The sequence below is a fragment of the Gobius niger genome, assembly GCF_951799975.1.
Source record: "Gobius niger genome assembly, chromosome: 17".
NCBI lineage: Eukaryota > Metazoa > Chordata > Actinopteri > Gobiiformes > Gobiidae > Gobius > Gobius niger.
This window is the reverse complement of record NC_136868.1, coordinates 20,637,818-20,655,048: the sequence shown is the minus strand read 5'-3', so window position 1 is coordinate 20,655,048 and position 17,231 is coordinate 20,637,818. Positions and strand designations below refer to the sequence as shown.

At 39.8% G+C, this 17,231-nt stretch overlaps 1 protein-coding gene and 1 long non-coding RNA gene across 2 annotated transcripts in view; one reads left to right on the top strand and one right to left on the bottom strand.

The window, feature by feature from the left end:
* LOC306977297 overlaps positions 1–2,886 on the top strand; it is a 69,046-nt gene extending 66,160 nt beyond the window's left edge. The window contains exon 4 of the long non-coding RNA XR_013793827.1: positions 2,813–2,886. This is a non-coding gene — a long non-coding RNA (uncharacterized lncRNA). The remainder of the gene's footprint in view (positions 1–2,812) is intronic.
* On the bottom strand, positions 620–16,538 carry adgrl4 (adhesion G protein-coupled receptor L4). The gene is made up of 16 exons (XM_079575528.1): positions 16,452–16,538; positions 15,724–15,870; positions 11,959–12,108; positions 11,122–11,271; positions 10,823–10,893; positions 9,005–9,178; positions 6,610–6,793; positions 6,412–6,525; positions 5,841–6,040; positions 4,521–4,700; positions 2,832–3,035; positions 1,783–2,003; positions 1,445–1,511; positions 1,261–1,352; positions 1,012–1,180; positions 620–937 (listed from the first exon to the last, which is right to left on the bottom strand). Exons 1-16 carry the CDS (start codon positions 16,495–16,497, stop codon positions 875–877), a joined length of 2,232 nt encoding a protein of 743 aa, XP_079431654.1. The 5' UTR covers positions 16,498–16,538; the 3' UTR covers positions 620–874.
* Positions 16,539–17,231: the final 693 nt, after the last annotated feature.

The following is a 17,231-nucleotide window of genomic DNA, read 5'->3' as shown; positions in this document are numbered from 1 at the left end:
AACTTCATTCTGACATATGACAACTGAAGTCAGTACGGAGCTTTATCTTATTATGGATTTATTTCTTGTATTCTTTGGAAATGTTTACATCTTTTAGATTATACAACTACTAAAACAATCTGACTTCTACATTTAAACAGTTCCTAAGTAGCCTATGTTCATTGTAAATATGCTTGCTTTTACTTGAGCAATTAGTAAAATGTAGTTAAGTATTTGCCTGGATTCACCTGAACTTTTAATTGTCATATATATTGCTCTGTTTTATTGCCCTGATGTTTGTTGCAGCCCTTTGAGGCGACTTCTGTTGTGATATTGGGCTATGCAAAACCATTAAACTTGAAACTTGAAACTTGAAGTTTGTACTTGAGTAAAATAAATCTTAATCTTTAGGTTACACTAAATCTCAGGGCTCATGGTGGCACTGGGACGATTCTGTATAACGGACAGTAGATGGCACTATTGCACTGACAACAGTTTCATGCCATACTGATATTTCCCTTCATTTCTTCTTTTTTTGTGTGAGAAAACATTTTTAAAAAAATAAAAAAAGGACATTTTGCCACATTTATTCCCCACAGAAATTATTTACATTTTTGAACAGGAAAAAGCAAAGAATTTGAGTGCATTTAAGATAAGTTATGCCACTTTTTTGTACTTGGCTTCCTCAACAATATTATCTGACAGGAATACAGAAAGCATGCACATAAAGCAGATGTTGAAGCACGTCCGTAAATTGCTACTTGTTATTTCTGTACAACACAATCCTCCCACACGTTTGTCCTCCGGAAACATGAGTCACAGGATATTGCGGGGCTCAAGTGTTGGCTCCTCTGTACAAGTGCCGCTGGATCATCTGCGGGCTCTGGGCTCCGTTTCATCTCATGCATTCGAAACAGCACGGCACGTTCTTGAACAACTGGTAGTACTCATCCTGGATCTGGGGCAAACAAGATAAGAAAAAAGTAAATAAATAATGTAAATCTATAGGAATCAGTGAAAATGCGGCGTTACCTTTCTGGACAGCACACACAGGAAGATAAAGATGAACATCCCTTGGAAAGCGTTGGTGAATGTGAACAGATAGGCCGTCAGCGTGGTTTCATGGAGGATGTGGAGAACTCCGAATGTCCAAGTGGCACCGAGGACAAACAGGAGAGCGAGGGCGCCGCGAGCACAGGACCTGACGCAGAGATAACATGTGAGTCCTCATGTGGGAAAACATAACGACAAAAATGAGGTCCCCCACTTTTGTTTGAACACCTTATGTTCTCGTAATGACTGACTTCAGGCTTCTTCACTGCTGTGTGTTGGTAAACTTTGAACATGATCACACCATAGGCCAGAAGATTCACCTGCGAACGGAATTAAACAATGGCCCAAAACCAAACAGAATTTTGCCAGTTGCTAAAACGTACTATCCTGAATGAATGTTTTGTGTTCTCACCAGAATGATAAGACATGCTGGTCCAATAAAACTCCAAATGAAGTGGTTTTCTGTACTCAGCCAACACCTGGAAAACACAAGTTGTTCTTTATTAGTGCATTAATTCTGAGGAAAACCATCAAAACAAAACCATGTATTTATTTTTATTATTTTTGGCTGATAGAAGCCTCGATACTGTGACTTTGATCAACAAGGCTAATGCAAATGACTATAAAGACTGACAATAATTTGAACAGTTTATCCTGTCATTTCGCCTGACAAGTGTAGTCACCATTGAACGCATGATAAAACAAAAACAAGCACCCATTTTCAGAATCAATGAACAGAGAGAAGCTCACATTTGATCAGTGCCGTAGTACCGGCCTCCCATCGTTGCTGATATGGCCACCACCACTGCCGGACTGCCGTAACCAAAAACATAAAAGTTCCGGTGCAGGAACCCTTTGTTGTAGATGACACCCACCACGATTAAGTACAGATGGATGCCCTCGATGCACATCCAGGCAAAGGCCGCCAGGAAGAAATAGTGCAACAGCCCTGCAATCACTGAGCAGAACAGCTGCCAGGGAATACACGAGATAAGACAGAGAAAACGGTTTAGTTTGACACTAAAATTGTTTTTTTGCCCTACATTTTTATGAAGCCTTTTTACTTTGTCACTTAGCTGTACATCAACGAATCACTTGTAGTTTCTTCCTTGTTACTCTAGAAGGTATTCTTTTCTGTCAATCCTTTAACCTGTTAACCCCCAGCGAACCAAGCACATTTTCTCCAGTTTGGCTTTACCCAAATCTGAAAGCTTCTTGTATATAGTGTCAAAATAGCAAAAGAGTGAAAGAGCGATGAAAAAGTGACAAAAATGTTATCAAAAAGTGACCAAAAAAAACAAAGATTAAGTGACAAAAATGTGATAAAAAAGAGACAAAAACTCAACACGACAATAATGTGTGACGGAAACGCAATGGGAAAAAAGAAAAGCCCAAAAAGTGACGACAACACAGAAAAAGATTAGTTTAGATGAGTTTTGTAGGTCTTAGCCTTCAAATGGGGCGTTATAATAGGCATTATGATAGGAGTAATGCTGAACTGGAGAAAATGCATTCGGTTAAGGCGGGGTTTAAGAGGTTGCTTAAAACTCTATGGAAATCAAGCTTTGAACTGGCACTAAAATGAATAAGTTTTATCCCATTACTGATAATGCTCCCAAACCATCATCACATTATCAATACAAAAAAAATGTAAAAACAAAGTCAATCCATAGTTAAATACTAAATATTCAGCCTGTTCAAAGTCCCAAACTCATTGACTTCCCTCTCATGTCTCCCCCTCCAGGGCCTCCAGGGCCTCCAGGGCCTCCAGGGCCTCCAGGGCCTCCCGAGCGCCTCACCTTGTGGCTGTACATGTGGATGCCCACCAGGAAGATGAACTCTGCCATGAAGAGGCTGCAGCACAGGTTCTTGTGGATGGTGGTGCGCGTGCTCTGGATCTCGCTGAAGAACCAGAAGGTGAAGATGCACATGGACAGGCAGATGAGCGAGATGACCATGCCCAGCTGAGTGATGCGTGTCAGGACGGTGTAGTGGGCCACCAGCTGAACACCAGGAGAATGGAGAGACGGAGAGGTTTCACGCCCAGATACATTGAGGTACGTGTAGGGATGCACCGATCCGATATCGGATATCAGAACCGATACTGGAAAGAATACGATATTGCGTATATCGGATACAAATATCTCACCGCTTTAAAAACGCAAGTTTCACCAACTAAACCGAAGTGAACACAGACACACTGTCTAACATTTTGAGGACAAGCACCTACGGAATTCAATTGCAGAGTTTTAACCTCCGCAAACACATTTTTAAACGCAGCGCAAAATGAAGCTGCTAGCAACAACATGCTAAAGCTAGTGGAAGCATTCTAATGCTAACGGCAAATAATCAAGTCTGGGTCAGAAACTATGATGGAAATAAATAAAATAAAATCGGCTACTGCTGGAGTGTTCAAGTGTTTGTATTTTAGTTTATGAAATGCTGTTAAAGAAAAACTGATAAGATATTTGTGATGTAAAGGTTGTAATGATCAGATTACTTTATATGAGCTGTTAATGTAAAATAGCCTGACCCAAGGATAATGTAAAAAAAAAAATCCAGTGATTCTTGTTAAATGTTGTTTCCATTAGTTTATAAAAGGGACTAGATGTCTAGCAAGTCTGTCGTTTTTATACTCACTACTGCCACATCAGGTCTTACGTGTAACTGCAGTTTCTATATTAAGCTCGTGCATGACGGCAATTATCACCTTTTTGAGTGACAGTGCAGGATTTTAGAGTCAGTTGTGATGAATAGGTCTGGGCTCATTCTACACATTATGCTGGAACATGTAGGGCAGGGGTGTCCAAAGTGCGGCCCGGGGGCCAAACGCGGCCCTCAGACCAATTTATGGTGGCCCTCGGCCTCTTGTTGTATCGGTACACATCACCAGAGATGGACCTTTTATTTGAAATGTAATAATTCTATACAATTCTAACAGAACAACTAACATTTTATTGTGAGACAGAGCTGGCATGAAGGTTTTAAGCTTAAATAGAGGTATGGGGCACAATTTAAACCTCTGCTAGTCGAAGGTTTTGCGGCACTAACTACTGATCTACGGCCCTTCACCCCGTGTACGCTTCAATATGCGGCCCCACATGAAAAAAGTTTGGACACCCCTGATGTAGGGGCAGGAAAATACTTACTTTTAACATTTTTAAACTCTGTATAGTCCCTTTAATAGATATAATTAATAATTGATCTCTCACAATGAAAATAAGAGGACCATTCGCTTTTTCACTCAGAGAAAGCTACTTTTAAGAAAGTCTCTTGGTATCGGTTAATATCGGATATCGGCAGACGCTCAAACCCCAGTATCAGTATCGGAAGCAAAAATACTGTATCGGTGCATCTCTAGTACGTTGTATTATGTTTCAGTCGTGACCAGCTTAAACATAATTCATTCCATCAGCCTTTGCAGGTCTGGTGTTCAGTGATTTGATATTGATCTGGACTTTCGCGGTACTTGCTGTGCGTGGACTCACGTTTGCGCGTCCGGACGACATGAGGATGGCGAAGTGCGTGAGGTGAGTGCAGGAGCAGGTGGTGGCGTTGCTGCTGACGTGGAGCGTGGTGCAGCCGTCCATGGCCCAGCGGCCCCGCAGACCGGCCCGCTCGTACTCCCAGAAGACGCACTTGCTAACGTCTGCGCTGGTATCTATTAGCTGCGAGGAGCGCGGAGCAACAGAGACACAGTTAAGCGCGCGGACACCACTGTTTTATGAGTTTGCACGCCGCTGCTTTGGGATAACAGAGCGCCGGGGGGCAGGAAACTCATGAAGCAATTTACACTAAAACAGCAGAGCACATAAATTAGCCCTCTCGCAGTGGGAGAGCAGCGGCGGCCGACAAACTATTCGACAAAAATAATATTCAGGAGGAGCAAATATGAGCGCGTTTACATTTTATACGAAGGTCTTGCAGTGCTTTGTAGTAATTAAAAAAAAGCAATAGCATAAAAGAATAACTCAAGGTTTTAAACTAAATTCTGATTCAGCACTTGGTGGACACAATATATCATCATTTCTTTCGGGAGTTTTCAAAGTTGAGCTCATAATGCTTGAAATTAGGTCTGCACGATATATCAATAAGTGCTGCAGTATCCATATCGTAAGAAGCCACAAATATATATCGCAAAATCACTTCCATCAGACTGAGATTGACCATTTTTGTTGCAAACACAACCTCGAACAAAAACATTTGCATCAATGTGCAAATGTTCAGTTTTAGCCATGACTTTCCAAAATTGGCATCAGCCTTGTTTTGATCCTGTTATAATATTTTCCCCATGTTTCAATAAGATTTAAAGCATTGCTGTAATTTAATTATCTCGACATTCAAGACAGTTATGAAATATTGCATTTTCTTCCCATAATGTGCACCCCTACTTGAAATTGTTTGCTCAAAGTCATTGTCTGTAAGTTTAAATGTTTGACAAATTTGATAGAATATGTATAATTGACTGCGTGGGCCTGAGATTAGATGTAAAGTAAGTCATTTTAACCTCTTTAATTATAAAAATGTTGTTAAGTCTAGCCAGCAACTGATCAGAATCCCCGGTGCCATGACTTTAACCAATGAGACGAGCGTTCCTGTGAACCAGCCTCTCAATCCCGTTTCCTTTTGTCACTTTCTAACCGAATTCTGACGTGCAAATTCCGAAATGACTATTTTCCATGATATTATATAGCAGAGATCTGTTAAAGTATTGTACAAAGCATGAACTTGTATTTGAGTAGCAGCGAAAGGATAAACTGCGGACGTTCTAGTGGAACAAATATGCCATCTCTCAGCGGAGCGATTACCTCTTTGTGCCTGAGAGTGAAGGTGACGTGTTGGAGCTGGTAGACCTCTGCAGGTTGGACAGCCGCCGCGATGATGTGGGAGTTGACGATGATTTCCCCAGCGTCTGCGTACCGGGAGTAGTCTGTTAGGCCCGGGTCAGAGGAGGGCTTCAGGAGGGAGCTGACACTGTCGTACCGAACAAACACCACAGACACGCTGCCTGTAAGAGTCGGAGAGAGGAAAGATGGGCTAGAGCAGCGTTTTCTAAAACTTTTCACAATACCTAAGGATCATTTAGCTCAGCAGCACCCGGCGCGGGGACCCACTCCGTCCCTCAGCATATATCCGAGATGATTTTGAGAAATATTATTGCGCACGGTGGAGAATTTGAGCCACAGTAGGGCAGGCTCCGCGCCCCATCTTTTGACTCTGGAAAACGTGCAACGCACCACAATGCACACTTGCCAACTCCATCTAGCTGATCTTAGCGATTTGCTTTGTTTTTTCTATTTGTTGATTTATGTAGATTCTTCACATGTTCAGTTCTCTATTTAATTATTGTAAAAACTAAAAAAAAGGAAGACACTTTACCATTTCTCTCACTCTTCGGCATCACTTTCGGGGTAAGGTTCACCTCGTCTCCTCCCATATTTGCCGACAGTTTGGGCTTAGTTTGCTTTGCCTCGAACGTGACAAGTCTGAGCTCTGTCGAGAACCAAAAACACACTTATTCATGAGTGATTTTTACCACCGTCGTGTTTCGGTCCTGCTGTTATCCTCGTCTCTCACCCATCTCACTGGCTTTGACTTGGAGCTCCGTCGGTCTTGTGTATCCGTTGGCCAGTCTCAGCGCGCTGTCCTCCACAGTGTGCAGCAGTTTGGTGATCGTGCGCTCTCGCTGCTCCTCCTTGATTCTGCTCCAGGCCACCGCTTCATCATTCTCCACCAAATTGTTCACAGCGTGCACTAATTTCTGTTCGGAAGATTTTTGTGTGTGTCTGTTTTCTGTTTTTTATTTATTTTTTATTTTATTTTTTAGTGCTGGAGGCGATCAAAGTTAAACAGTTTATGTGCATGCGCGAGTAGAACGACATGCAAACAACTGAGGGGTAAACTCTGCTTACAAACGGAGCAACATATGATACAAATGCATTGCAGCTTAAAAAAAAATAATCAAGGTGAATTAATAATGGCAACACTTCTTTAAAGAGTTTGGATCATTCAATTCTCATGCCATTAGAAAAAACAGGGGGGAAAACATCATTGTACCATTTTTCTCACTGTTTCTGCCGTCACACTAATTTTTTCTTTGTTATTTTTCATGTGCTTTTTATTTCCCCTCCATTGTGTTCTTGTAAAAAATGGGAAAACATTGTGTTAATTGCATTCCCATTTAGACCAAGGAGAACTCCTTATCCAACAACACGTATTACAAAGGTCAGTAACAAAAATATATTACCGTATTTTCCGGACTATAAGTTGCACTTTTTTTCCTAGTTTGGCAGGGGGTGCATCCAGGGGCGGATCTAGAGGGGGTGGCACCTCTGGTAAAGGTCTTGCCGTTGCCACCCCAGCTGCCACCACATTGATGTCAGCCCAGTTTTGTCCTTGTCTGGAACTGTCTAAATTCCAGTGTAGTCATCAACCTGGCACTTTATAAATGCATTGTTTCAACGACGAGTTGCAATCCAGATCTTCAAAGCCTGATTCATTTAATAGATTGTTTGGTCTGCTGATGTCTCACATCTGCTCTAGTGCTTACAGAGGCTCACTTGCTGTTAGAAATTTTTAGACAGGACAAAGAATTCTAACTTTATAGCTAAATAAGGAGCAAGGTGCCAACACCTGTGGCTCCCAAGATGAAGAGGATTATTATTATTAATTTATTTTTCTTCACAAAAGTTAAAATGTTAATTTTTTTTTACCTGAGTTAGAAAACCCCTACTTATATTATGGACATAGCTACTATTTTTATGAAATTGTGGGAGGCTCAGCCTGCAAACGGACAAATTGCCTTGCGATCAAGCAAAACTTGCGTACCCCTGCTATAAACATTCGACATGTGTTGCCAACCCAGAAATGATCCCTGACCCTGCTTGCCACCCCGGGGTTTAGATCCGCCCCTGGGTGCGTCTTATACGCCGGTACGACTAATATGTGATAAAAAAAAAAATATATATATATATATATATATATAATTGCACATGCCGCCAGAGGGCACTGCAGGCTAATCGACCAGCAGAAAGAAAGTTTGGCGTGAGCGAGAAAGCGGAGGTTACTCTACCACAAAGAAGAAATAAAACAAAGCTAATCGTGGGCTAAGAGCTAGATGGCCACAGCCAGAGGAACGAGTTCACACATGAGAGCTTGAAAAAACCTGCTGTTGGAAGAAGTTTGTCATTGGTGCAGTTACGCCTCCGCACCGAGCGCGTTGTTCATGCTTCATGTAGCTAACCATCAATGTTACTTTAGCATATCGTACGCTTGTTCAGCCTGTTGTTTTTTCTTCATTAGGCATTTTATGGCAAGTGCGTGTTATACTCCGGAAAATACTATTTCAGTAACTAAGGAATATAACATTAGGCCTACTTAATACAGGAATATATGCAGCTGTTTTGCACACATTTCCATTATCCAACATAAGCTAAAAAGTATTAAAAGTGGAGAAAATAGCTGTGGAACAACGCCGTTACTGCTGGTAAATAGTATTTTAACTTTGAAACTCTCCATTACTTAGCTGCTAATCCCATAATGCTTAGCGATGTGACGTCAGAACAAAAAATGCTCCCCCCAAATAAAATGTATCACCAAATCAAGATGGACAAGATCTGCACTTGCGTCATAGTAACGCCATTAAAACAAAGTATGATAAGAATGGGGGAAATAAATATTTGACTGCACTTTTGCACAGTGGTATTATTACTATTTTCAGTTTATATTTTGCCAAAAGAAACTCAAAGGTAACTCGAAGTAACTCATACAAACATATTACACTTTTAAAGCTGTAACTACCAATAAACAATACACTACCATTTTAAAGTAACTTGCCCAACACTGCCTTGCTTTGGGAAAAATAACAGTTGCTCTATTCTTGTCAGTTGAGGTACTTGTTGCAATAAGTGCCAGTTCCGAGGCTTATTCTCACTCAGCCAGAACGCCGCAATGCCTGATAAATAAATCTTACTGTGAGCGTGGAGTTGATGGCGGATGGTTTGACGGTGTGGTTGTGTGTTCCCAGGGCAGAGGTGGACCAGCTGAGGGCCTCCACAAAGGCGATGACTTCCACTGAGGTGAGCTCGCCCGACGTCCGGTTCACAATCTCCTGCAGAGCGGCCTGGGGCTCTCTCAGGTTAGTCAACTACAAATAGACAAGCACTCGGGCTAAAGAAGTGACACAATATCCCCAAACATGTTCAGAAAGCGTGTGGAAAGGGAGAAAGCAACAAAAGGTTCTAAACGATACATGCAGTTTTCTTTTCAGTAAAGAGGAAGAAAATGTGATTTAGATACTGGTATTATTGCAATGTTATACGAAGCAATTTCAACATCCTTTAAATGTAAAAAATACCCCAAAATAAAAAAAAAATACTACATTCGTACTAAAACTAAAAGCTAAATTAGGAAAATATATTCTGTTTTATAAGGACATTAAATCAGAGTTTTCACTACAAAAAGAAAATATCAAGTATGTGTTTAAATGACTTGAATTGAGAATATTTATCTTGTTTTTAGACTTTTTTCCTGATCGGACCAAGAATGCTTTGTTTGTTTTGGTGACCTTTCAGCCCGGCTCTAAGGTAATCTCGCTTGAAATAAGAAAGTAAAACTGCCAATGGGACAAGTACTATTTTCTTACCCCATCGGCAAAGAAATTAATCTCAAATAAAGAGAGAATGTATTGAAACAAATCAGAAACGTCTGTGAAATAATCTAGTGAAAATGCCCAAATACATCTCAACTAGTCCAAACAACTCAAATTTAAATCATTATGCTCAAATTGAGACTTTTAAACTAATCTATTTGCAATTTCCTTCCTAAATACTTTGACTTAAGGCCACAGTGCCGAAACATTGACTTTACGATCTTATGAAATAAAATATATTTTTGGCAGTGTGAGGGGATTTTTTGCTGGTCGATGTAACATGGGTTTCTCCCTCGTCTCCTACGCACCTGCCCTGAGGTGTTTGATGTGGCGACGTCATCTTTTCTTCACATTTTGAAGTTATGTTTTTATTAAGGAACAAAATGTGTAAATCTCAACTGGATGGAGGTCATTTTTGTACAGTGTAGTTTCTTGTAATTGTGGGTAATTATCTCACCTAATTTTGCACTAATAATAATATGCTGATTTGATGAAGAACAACAAACAGCCCTCGGACATTTAATATTTGTAATTGTCAATTACGTCTATGACAGCAATTTAAGTAAAAAAAAAAAGAAAATGTCGACTATTATATATGAAAAGTTTGACTGACAGTAATGAAAAAGATGTGTATATTCTTGCATAAATAGTCATAAAAAGATCCTTTCCATAACCATACCATAATCAGCAAATAGTTTAGATCAGTGGTTCTCAACCTGGGGGTCGGGACCCTCAAGTGAGTCGCGAGACAAATTTGGGGCGTGGCCAGATCATTTAGATAAAATAACCATATTTTCGTTAGCATATAATCTAATATTTTATTGTAGCATGTGTTTGCCATTATGTGTTTGTAGTTTGATGAATTTAATTGTATCCATTTGATTTTTTTCTTTGTTTTTTAAGAATTATGTAGGCTAATGTTCCTAGTTCACACAGTGTGACCCTGGCGGGGGGTCACGGACCTCTTTACCTGCTATAACGGGGGTCGTGGCTCCCAAAAGGTTGAGAACCACTGGTTTAGCTGATAATAGTGAGATCTGCTGCTGTAATGGACTCATTTCACGTCTATCCCCACTGTCACCATTAGAGGGCAGTGTCATTCTTCCTCCCCCACGTGTGGCCGCGCGCCGAGATACTCACATACTGGAGTGTTTGGTTGACAGTCTTTGTTATGCAGCCGCTGTTGTCATGGCAGTATTTTTGGGGATGCTCTGCAAAAACAGCAATTACCAATAGTATCCCTTTGATTAACTGGGTCATCTCCATAAATTTCACCGCAAATGTCAAAACATCACGAAACTTGGAACAATCACATTTGTTGTTTTATCCACCATTTCGGATGAACAAAGTAGTTAAATTGGCTGAGTTATTATTTTTCTGTGTGTGTGAAAAAAAAAAGAAGCTTGCTTGTCCTTGGATTTAAGCGCAGTGATACCGACCTCTGCATCGCGCGCCGCTGTCGGGATGAAAGCGCTTGGTGCCTGAGGTGGGGATGTAATCACGCTGACAGGTGCAATAGAAAGATCCATTTGTATTATGGCAGTGGGAGTTGGGTCCACAAATCTGTCCCGACGAGCATTCATCTATGTCTGAAAGATGCAAATTAGCCAAGTTCTCAGTCACATGATGAAAGCCCGCCACAACAAAAGCAATAGTTAATTAAAAATACAAGGTCAGTGTCGAGTGTAGTTTAGTTTGCCAATTTACAGACAAGTAGAACACTTTAAGCATATAGAAATAGATCAAAAGCAGAGTGGCAAAGAGTTTAGTGCGGCGTTGTTTTTTTGTCCAAATAATTTAAGTGGGACTGCTATAAAAATCTTCAAAAAAATCAAACTAAAACATCTCATACTATTACCACTACTGTATACTTACATCTTACTGTAATCACTACGACAACGACTACTCCTCTACATAGTCCACCTATTATAACTGCCTCTATTACAACTTTACAAACACTTAGAAGAAAAAAAAGGACAGGGCAGTTGGAGCCTTAATAGACTAACAATTTCCATGTCAAATCCAAAACACTGCAACAAGAGCAATGGATCAGCACTAACAAAGAGATAATTCTCTCGCCCAAGCATCCAAACATTAGGGCCCCTTCAGTTTGAGGCCCAGGGCTGTTGCCTGGTTTGCTTACTCTATTGTGACAGCTCTGCAAATGCTACTACTACTAACAACTGCTACTTACAACATTAATATGTATATATTTGAATGACACGTATATGTGGTAAATGAAATGAAATTGGGATTGTGAAACGTGTCCAGTTTACCAGTGCAGTGGGTGCCGTCGTTGGGCGTGAAGCGGGCGTGGTCTGTGGACTTGTATCCAGACACACAAGTGCAGTAGTAGCTGCCATTAGTGTTGGTGCAGTGTCCTCTGTCCCCACAGATGTTTGTCACGTTCTCACACTCGTCGTCATCTGCACAGGCAAACACCATATTCACATCAGTAATTCTCTAGACAGAGCCCATGGCTTTGAGCCAAATGACAGTGAAATCAAACTACAGCATTGTTTGAGGAAAGGAGTATTGTTACTTGTCAGCCTATGTTTATTACGTGTATTAAGTATTTATCTAAAGGGCTATTCACGTTACCAGGGCAAACTGCTGTCAGAGTTTAGGTTCTACTACTTCGGCGAACATGCAATTAATTTAAGGTGATCCACATTGAAAAAAGGAGCTTTTCTTTAACAAATATGGACATTTTAAGTGACCCCAAACTTTTGAGCAATATTGTTTTAGTAGGTTGGTTTAAAGTGATAATATGTAAGTATTTTTACACAATACAATAATCCTTCTATCCATCTTTTTCCGCTTTATCCGAGTCGGGTCGGGGGGGGCAACAGTCTGAGCAGAGATGCCCAGACCTCCCTATCCAAACACGCTTCTTCCAGCTCTGCCGGGGGGATCCCGAGGTGTTCCCAGCCTGAAGACATAGCCCCTCCAGGTCTTCCCCAGGGCCTCTTCCCAACGGGACGCACCCGGAACACCCCCTGAAGTTAGGCGACTATGGCATCTGGTACAGATGCCTGAGCCACCTGAGCTGGCTCCTATCGATGTGAATGAGCAGCGGCTCTTCTCTAAGTCTCTGCTTCCTCGTCTGAAAGACGTGATGGTGGGATTGATGAGATCCTCGAAGTATAGACAGTGTGTGAGATGGTTTTAGCCAGAACAACAATAAATCTTTAAAACGATCACATCTTCACATAGAAATAGAAATACCACTATTTCCGTGGTCACGATGTAGTTTTTTAGCACTTAACAATGTTGCATGTGATCAAATTATACAACAAAAAATCTCTGTACATTATCTGCTCAAATTATTGATCCATCTATTAAAGATCTATCAGATTTTTTTTCACGTTTAAAGCTTTGTCACGGCCACCCCTCACCTACTACTCAGATAAAGCCCAACGCAAGAAAAGGCAAGAAACATTTTAGCATTCTCCCACACTCCTCTGGGTTCAATTAACACCCATTGAGCCTATAGCACAACAGTGAGCTCAAACACAGATTGACAAGTCTCTTCAAAACACATATAGAGAGGGTTGATGCTTCATGTGGAGATATAGGGCTGCACTGTATCGATCAGCCCAGGGGAACACTCACTGACATCAACTTCAAAGAGCTCAGACCGCACATCTGATCTAATATGGAGTAAGGGTTAAGGCCCGCTGTAACAGTGGTGCAAAAACATCTAGTGATTAAAAGCAAATCAACCTTATTAATTGATAAATATTCATGATAGTAATAATCATAAAGCATATCAAAACATTCCTGTGCGCTGCACAATTGCCTAGGGTTTGGATTTATTTGGTTTATTTGGTTTATTTGATGGGGACAGATACACAAACATAGACAAACTGTGACATAGGTCTGATGTGCATCATTGTGCTTATAGCAGAAGCTAATGTGCAGCACTTGTCTCTGGGCTTTTGCAAAAACAGCAAAAGTCCAAAACATGTTAAAAGGGAATGAGAAAACTATGACATTTACAGGCACTGTACATACAAAAGAAGACCAGGACACAACACTAAACATGAGAACAATGCTGCTGATGGAACATACATGATTTTGCAAGTTTTTTGAAGATGCCAAATCCTGTAAAAGATTTTAATTCAACAGGGAACAAGGTTGTAGCACACATGCTAGAGTTGTGTGATGTGATATATATTTATTTGCTTGAGATTTGTAAATATGATCTAAGTTATTGTAAAATTGCCTGTTATTTACAGTCTGATGTCTGTATACTTCCATTTATTCCAATGTTATAATGTTGATTTCTGATTCTATAAAAGGTAACTTTTTAATTTTTTTCTGTCCTTGCAAGTCTAGACTAAGCCGTGTATAGGGGCTGTTCCTTTCTGTTTCAAGGGCAATAAATGTAATTTACCACAGAGCTTTATGAATGAATGTTCAAAAACACCATTGTTCTCTACTATGATGTAGAGAAATGGTGTAATCTGTGTAGATTTTTACCACTTAATGAACTAATTAAAATAAATAGATATGATAGTATTAGTATTAGTATTAGTATTAGTATTAGACTGCTGCATATACATAAAAAGAGCAATAGTGATTTACTTGCAAACCACATAAAGGATGGGATTATAAATCATGAGTCCAGGAAGTGGGTAGACGTCTCAGATCGTCACACGAGTCTCTACCATGCATAGAAGAATCAGGCTGCACATTCAGTTGGTTTTGTCATACAATATAAAAAGGCTCTTGGAAAGAGCAATTAACAGAAAAGTAATTGATTTCGCCAAGTCAAAACACATTATGCTGGTGTTTGCTACTAAAATCTTGAATAATCACTCTGAACAATGAAAAAGTATTTTCAGTCATGTAGATCAGAAGGCTCTGAATGTCGACTCGTCTGCCTTTGCTTTCACAACCACAAAAACTTGTACTACAACTTCAACACTGTCGGTACAAGTACAGAACAGCCATTGCACAGTAACATTGCCATCTCCCACTCATCTGTTTGACTCATATCCTTTCAAACACCATATTTCGTGATTTTTGAGAGATGGTTGGGTGACTTTGGGCTGTTGTTTTGATCAGCGTAGGTGTTATGGATGTTCATCTCTTCCCTTTGTCTGTACCTTTGCACAGACAGGAGCAGAGGATATCCTTTATTTTGATGAGGAAGATGACTAAGGCCAACACGGAAATACCTTCACGATACACTGGAACTTTATAACTCCACAGTATACAGTGGGGAAAAAAAGTATTTGGTCAGTTTCACATAGACATTCTATTGGATTTTGGCCAAATACTTTTTTTCCCCACTGTATATTTCACACTGCATTTACATTAACGTCATGGTTCCATCCAGAACATCACTGCAATCGCTTCATTTTGTTTCTTACAGTATTTATGTTTGGCATAATCCTTCGAGCTGTTGTTGTAGTAAATGATTTTTATCTATTTTATGAATGTTATTTCCAAAAACAGGAAATATCTGCTGTGTGAGTTTTTCCACACAACCATCAAACAATTCAAAACCGGACAAAAACACTGAGGTGGAACATATTGTAGCCAGCTGTTGTATTCTGAGAAGCAAACTTTTTCTTCAGGCAATTCATCTATTCATCTATTACTTTTTTCCTTAAAAACATTATTATTATATATATATATTTAACATCATTTGTAAAATTGTTTTTTTTAGTTCTATTGGTTATTTTTAGAGGATGTTATATACATTATATTTCAAAATACTTATTCTAATAAATCCACAAATGTTCAGCCAGATAAAAGATATAATATAACACTTTTTAAATATTTTTACTACTCCCTCAGATAATACTTTTATACTGTAGTCTCCCTCAGTCACTGCACAACATTTACATTATAATCATTTTGGCTGCTCTACATCAATTACATGTTAAATGATGCAACGTACAAATTATGATATAATTTTAATTTCTTCACATACATTATAAATGCAGAATTGTCCCTCAATATGTGCAAATATTCACACTTTAAGTAACCTAATTTTCTTTTGTCTGAACAACTATATTCAAACTCACCAATGCAGAACTTCCCGTTCCCAGTATAACCGCTGTTACAGAAGCAGGCATTATTGGATCCGTTCTGCGCTGTGCAGTAGGCGTGTTGGTGACAAGAATCACAGATGTCAGAGGAGCTGCATGGGTCCATCACACTGGAGAGCCATGCTGCGACAACACACCAGTACAAGATGTCAAACTTTGAACCGTGACCCAAAGCAAAATCCCCCTTTAACGCTTTGAAGACATGTCTGCTGTGTCTGAGCAAACTATATCACGGCAGGCTAACGGGTTTAAGCTTACCTAAAATCTGTCTCAGACAATATATAAAGTAACTCAACTATGCCCAAACGTACTCTATTTGGTAACTTCTCACAACAAACTAAATCTATATACATGCTCCTTTTCTGAGGAATCTTTATCTTTATGGTACTCTATGGTTAAGGCAAGATCTGTCTTTTTACGTAAAACTCACAATGTCAAATTACACTGTAACTTTTCTTTCAAGAACTGCCAAACTACAAAAAAACATTGACATTTCATGGACATTGCAGACACTGTGACAATAAACAAACTCTCTCACAAAAGACGTTTTTTTCTTCACAATCTAATCTTCTGTCTTTGTTTAGAGCGCTTCCATCTATACCAACAAAATCTCTATCCCTCAAATTTCATTATAACCTTTTTCTCTTTGACCAAACTACACTACACAACATTTTAAAATCGTTTGACTGTGTATAACCACGTACCTGTTAAAAGTACAAGTTTCATTGGTGACTTGAGCAGAAACTCCATACTCGCGCTGGCTTTAGGATTTCACTTTTAACAGACAATGCGGTGGGCTGGCGAATGACGTAGGTCATTTCCTTGCATCATTTTTCCTGTTTCCCTAAACCTGGCCCTTCCTGTCTGTTCCAAAACTTTAATCTACTTCAAAAACAACGCCTTGCTAAACCAAAGTTACCATCCACAATTTTTTTTCTCACACAAACCTGAGCATTACTTCTCATTAATAATTTTAGCTAGGATTTTCAGTCATCCTAGCAATGCTATTGTTCCAACCCAAACAAAACTAGTCTTTCTTATTTCACTGATGGAGCCCACACCCTTCCTGAAAAAGGAATGTTCACAAATCTCCCAAATTCCAGTGTCCATCTTAACATTTTTTGGCAAGAATTAGTAAAATTGAAACTGAAGAATGTTTTGCAAGTGCTTTACGGATAATCTGTGTGACATTTATAAAGCTCTTGGCACACTGTGGACCACACCATTGTCCCAGCCTCTATACAATTACAGTCTGCTTCTATCAACATAGCTGAAGTATTGGGGGCGTGCAGAAGTGGTTAGATAAACAGTTCTTGGTGCCTTTGTGGAGAGTGCAGTTATAACTTGATTGTGCCTTTGAAAGTAACTGATAAAGCAGCTCATTGTTTTCTTGGATCTGTGACAACACTCAGAGACTAATGATTCCATTTAGGAGAAGGAATGAGTGAACCCGGTGTTTTTGTTGGGTTGGTTGGTGGTTTGTC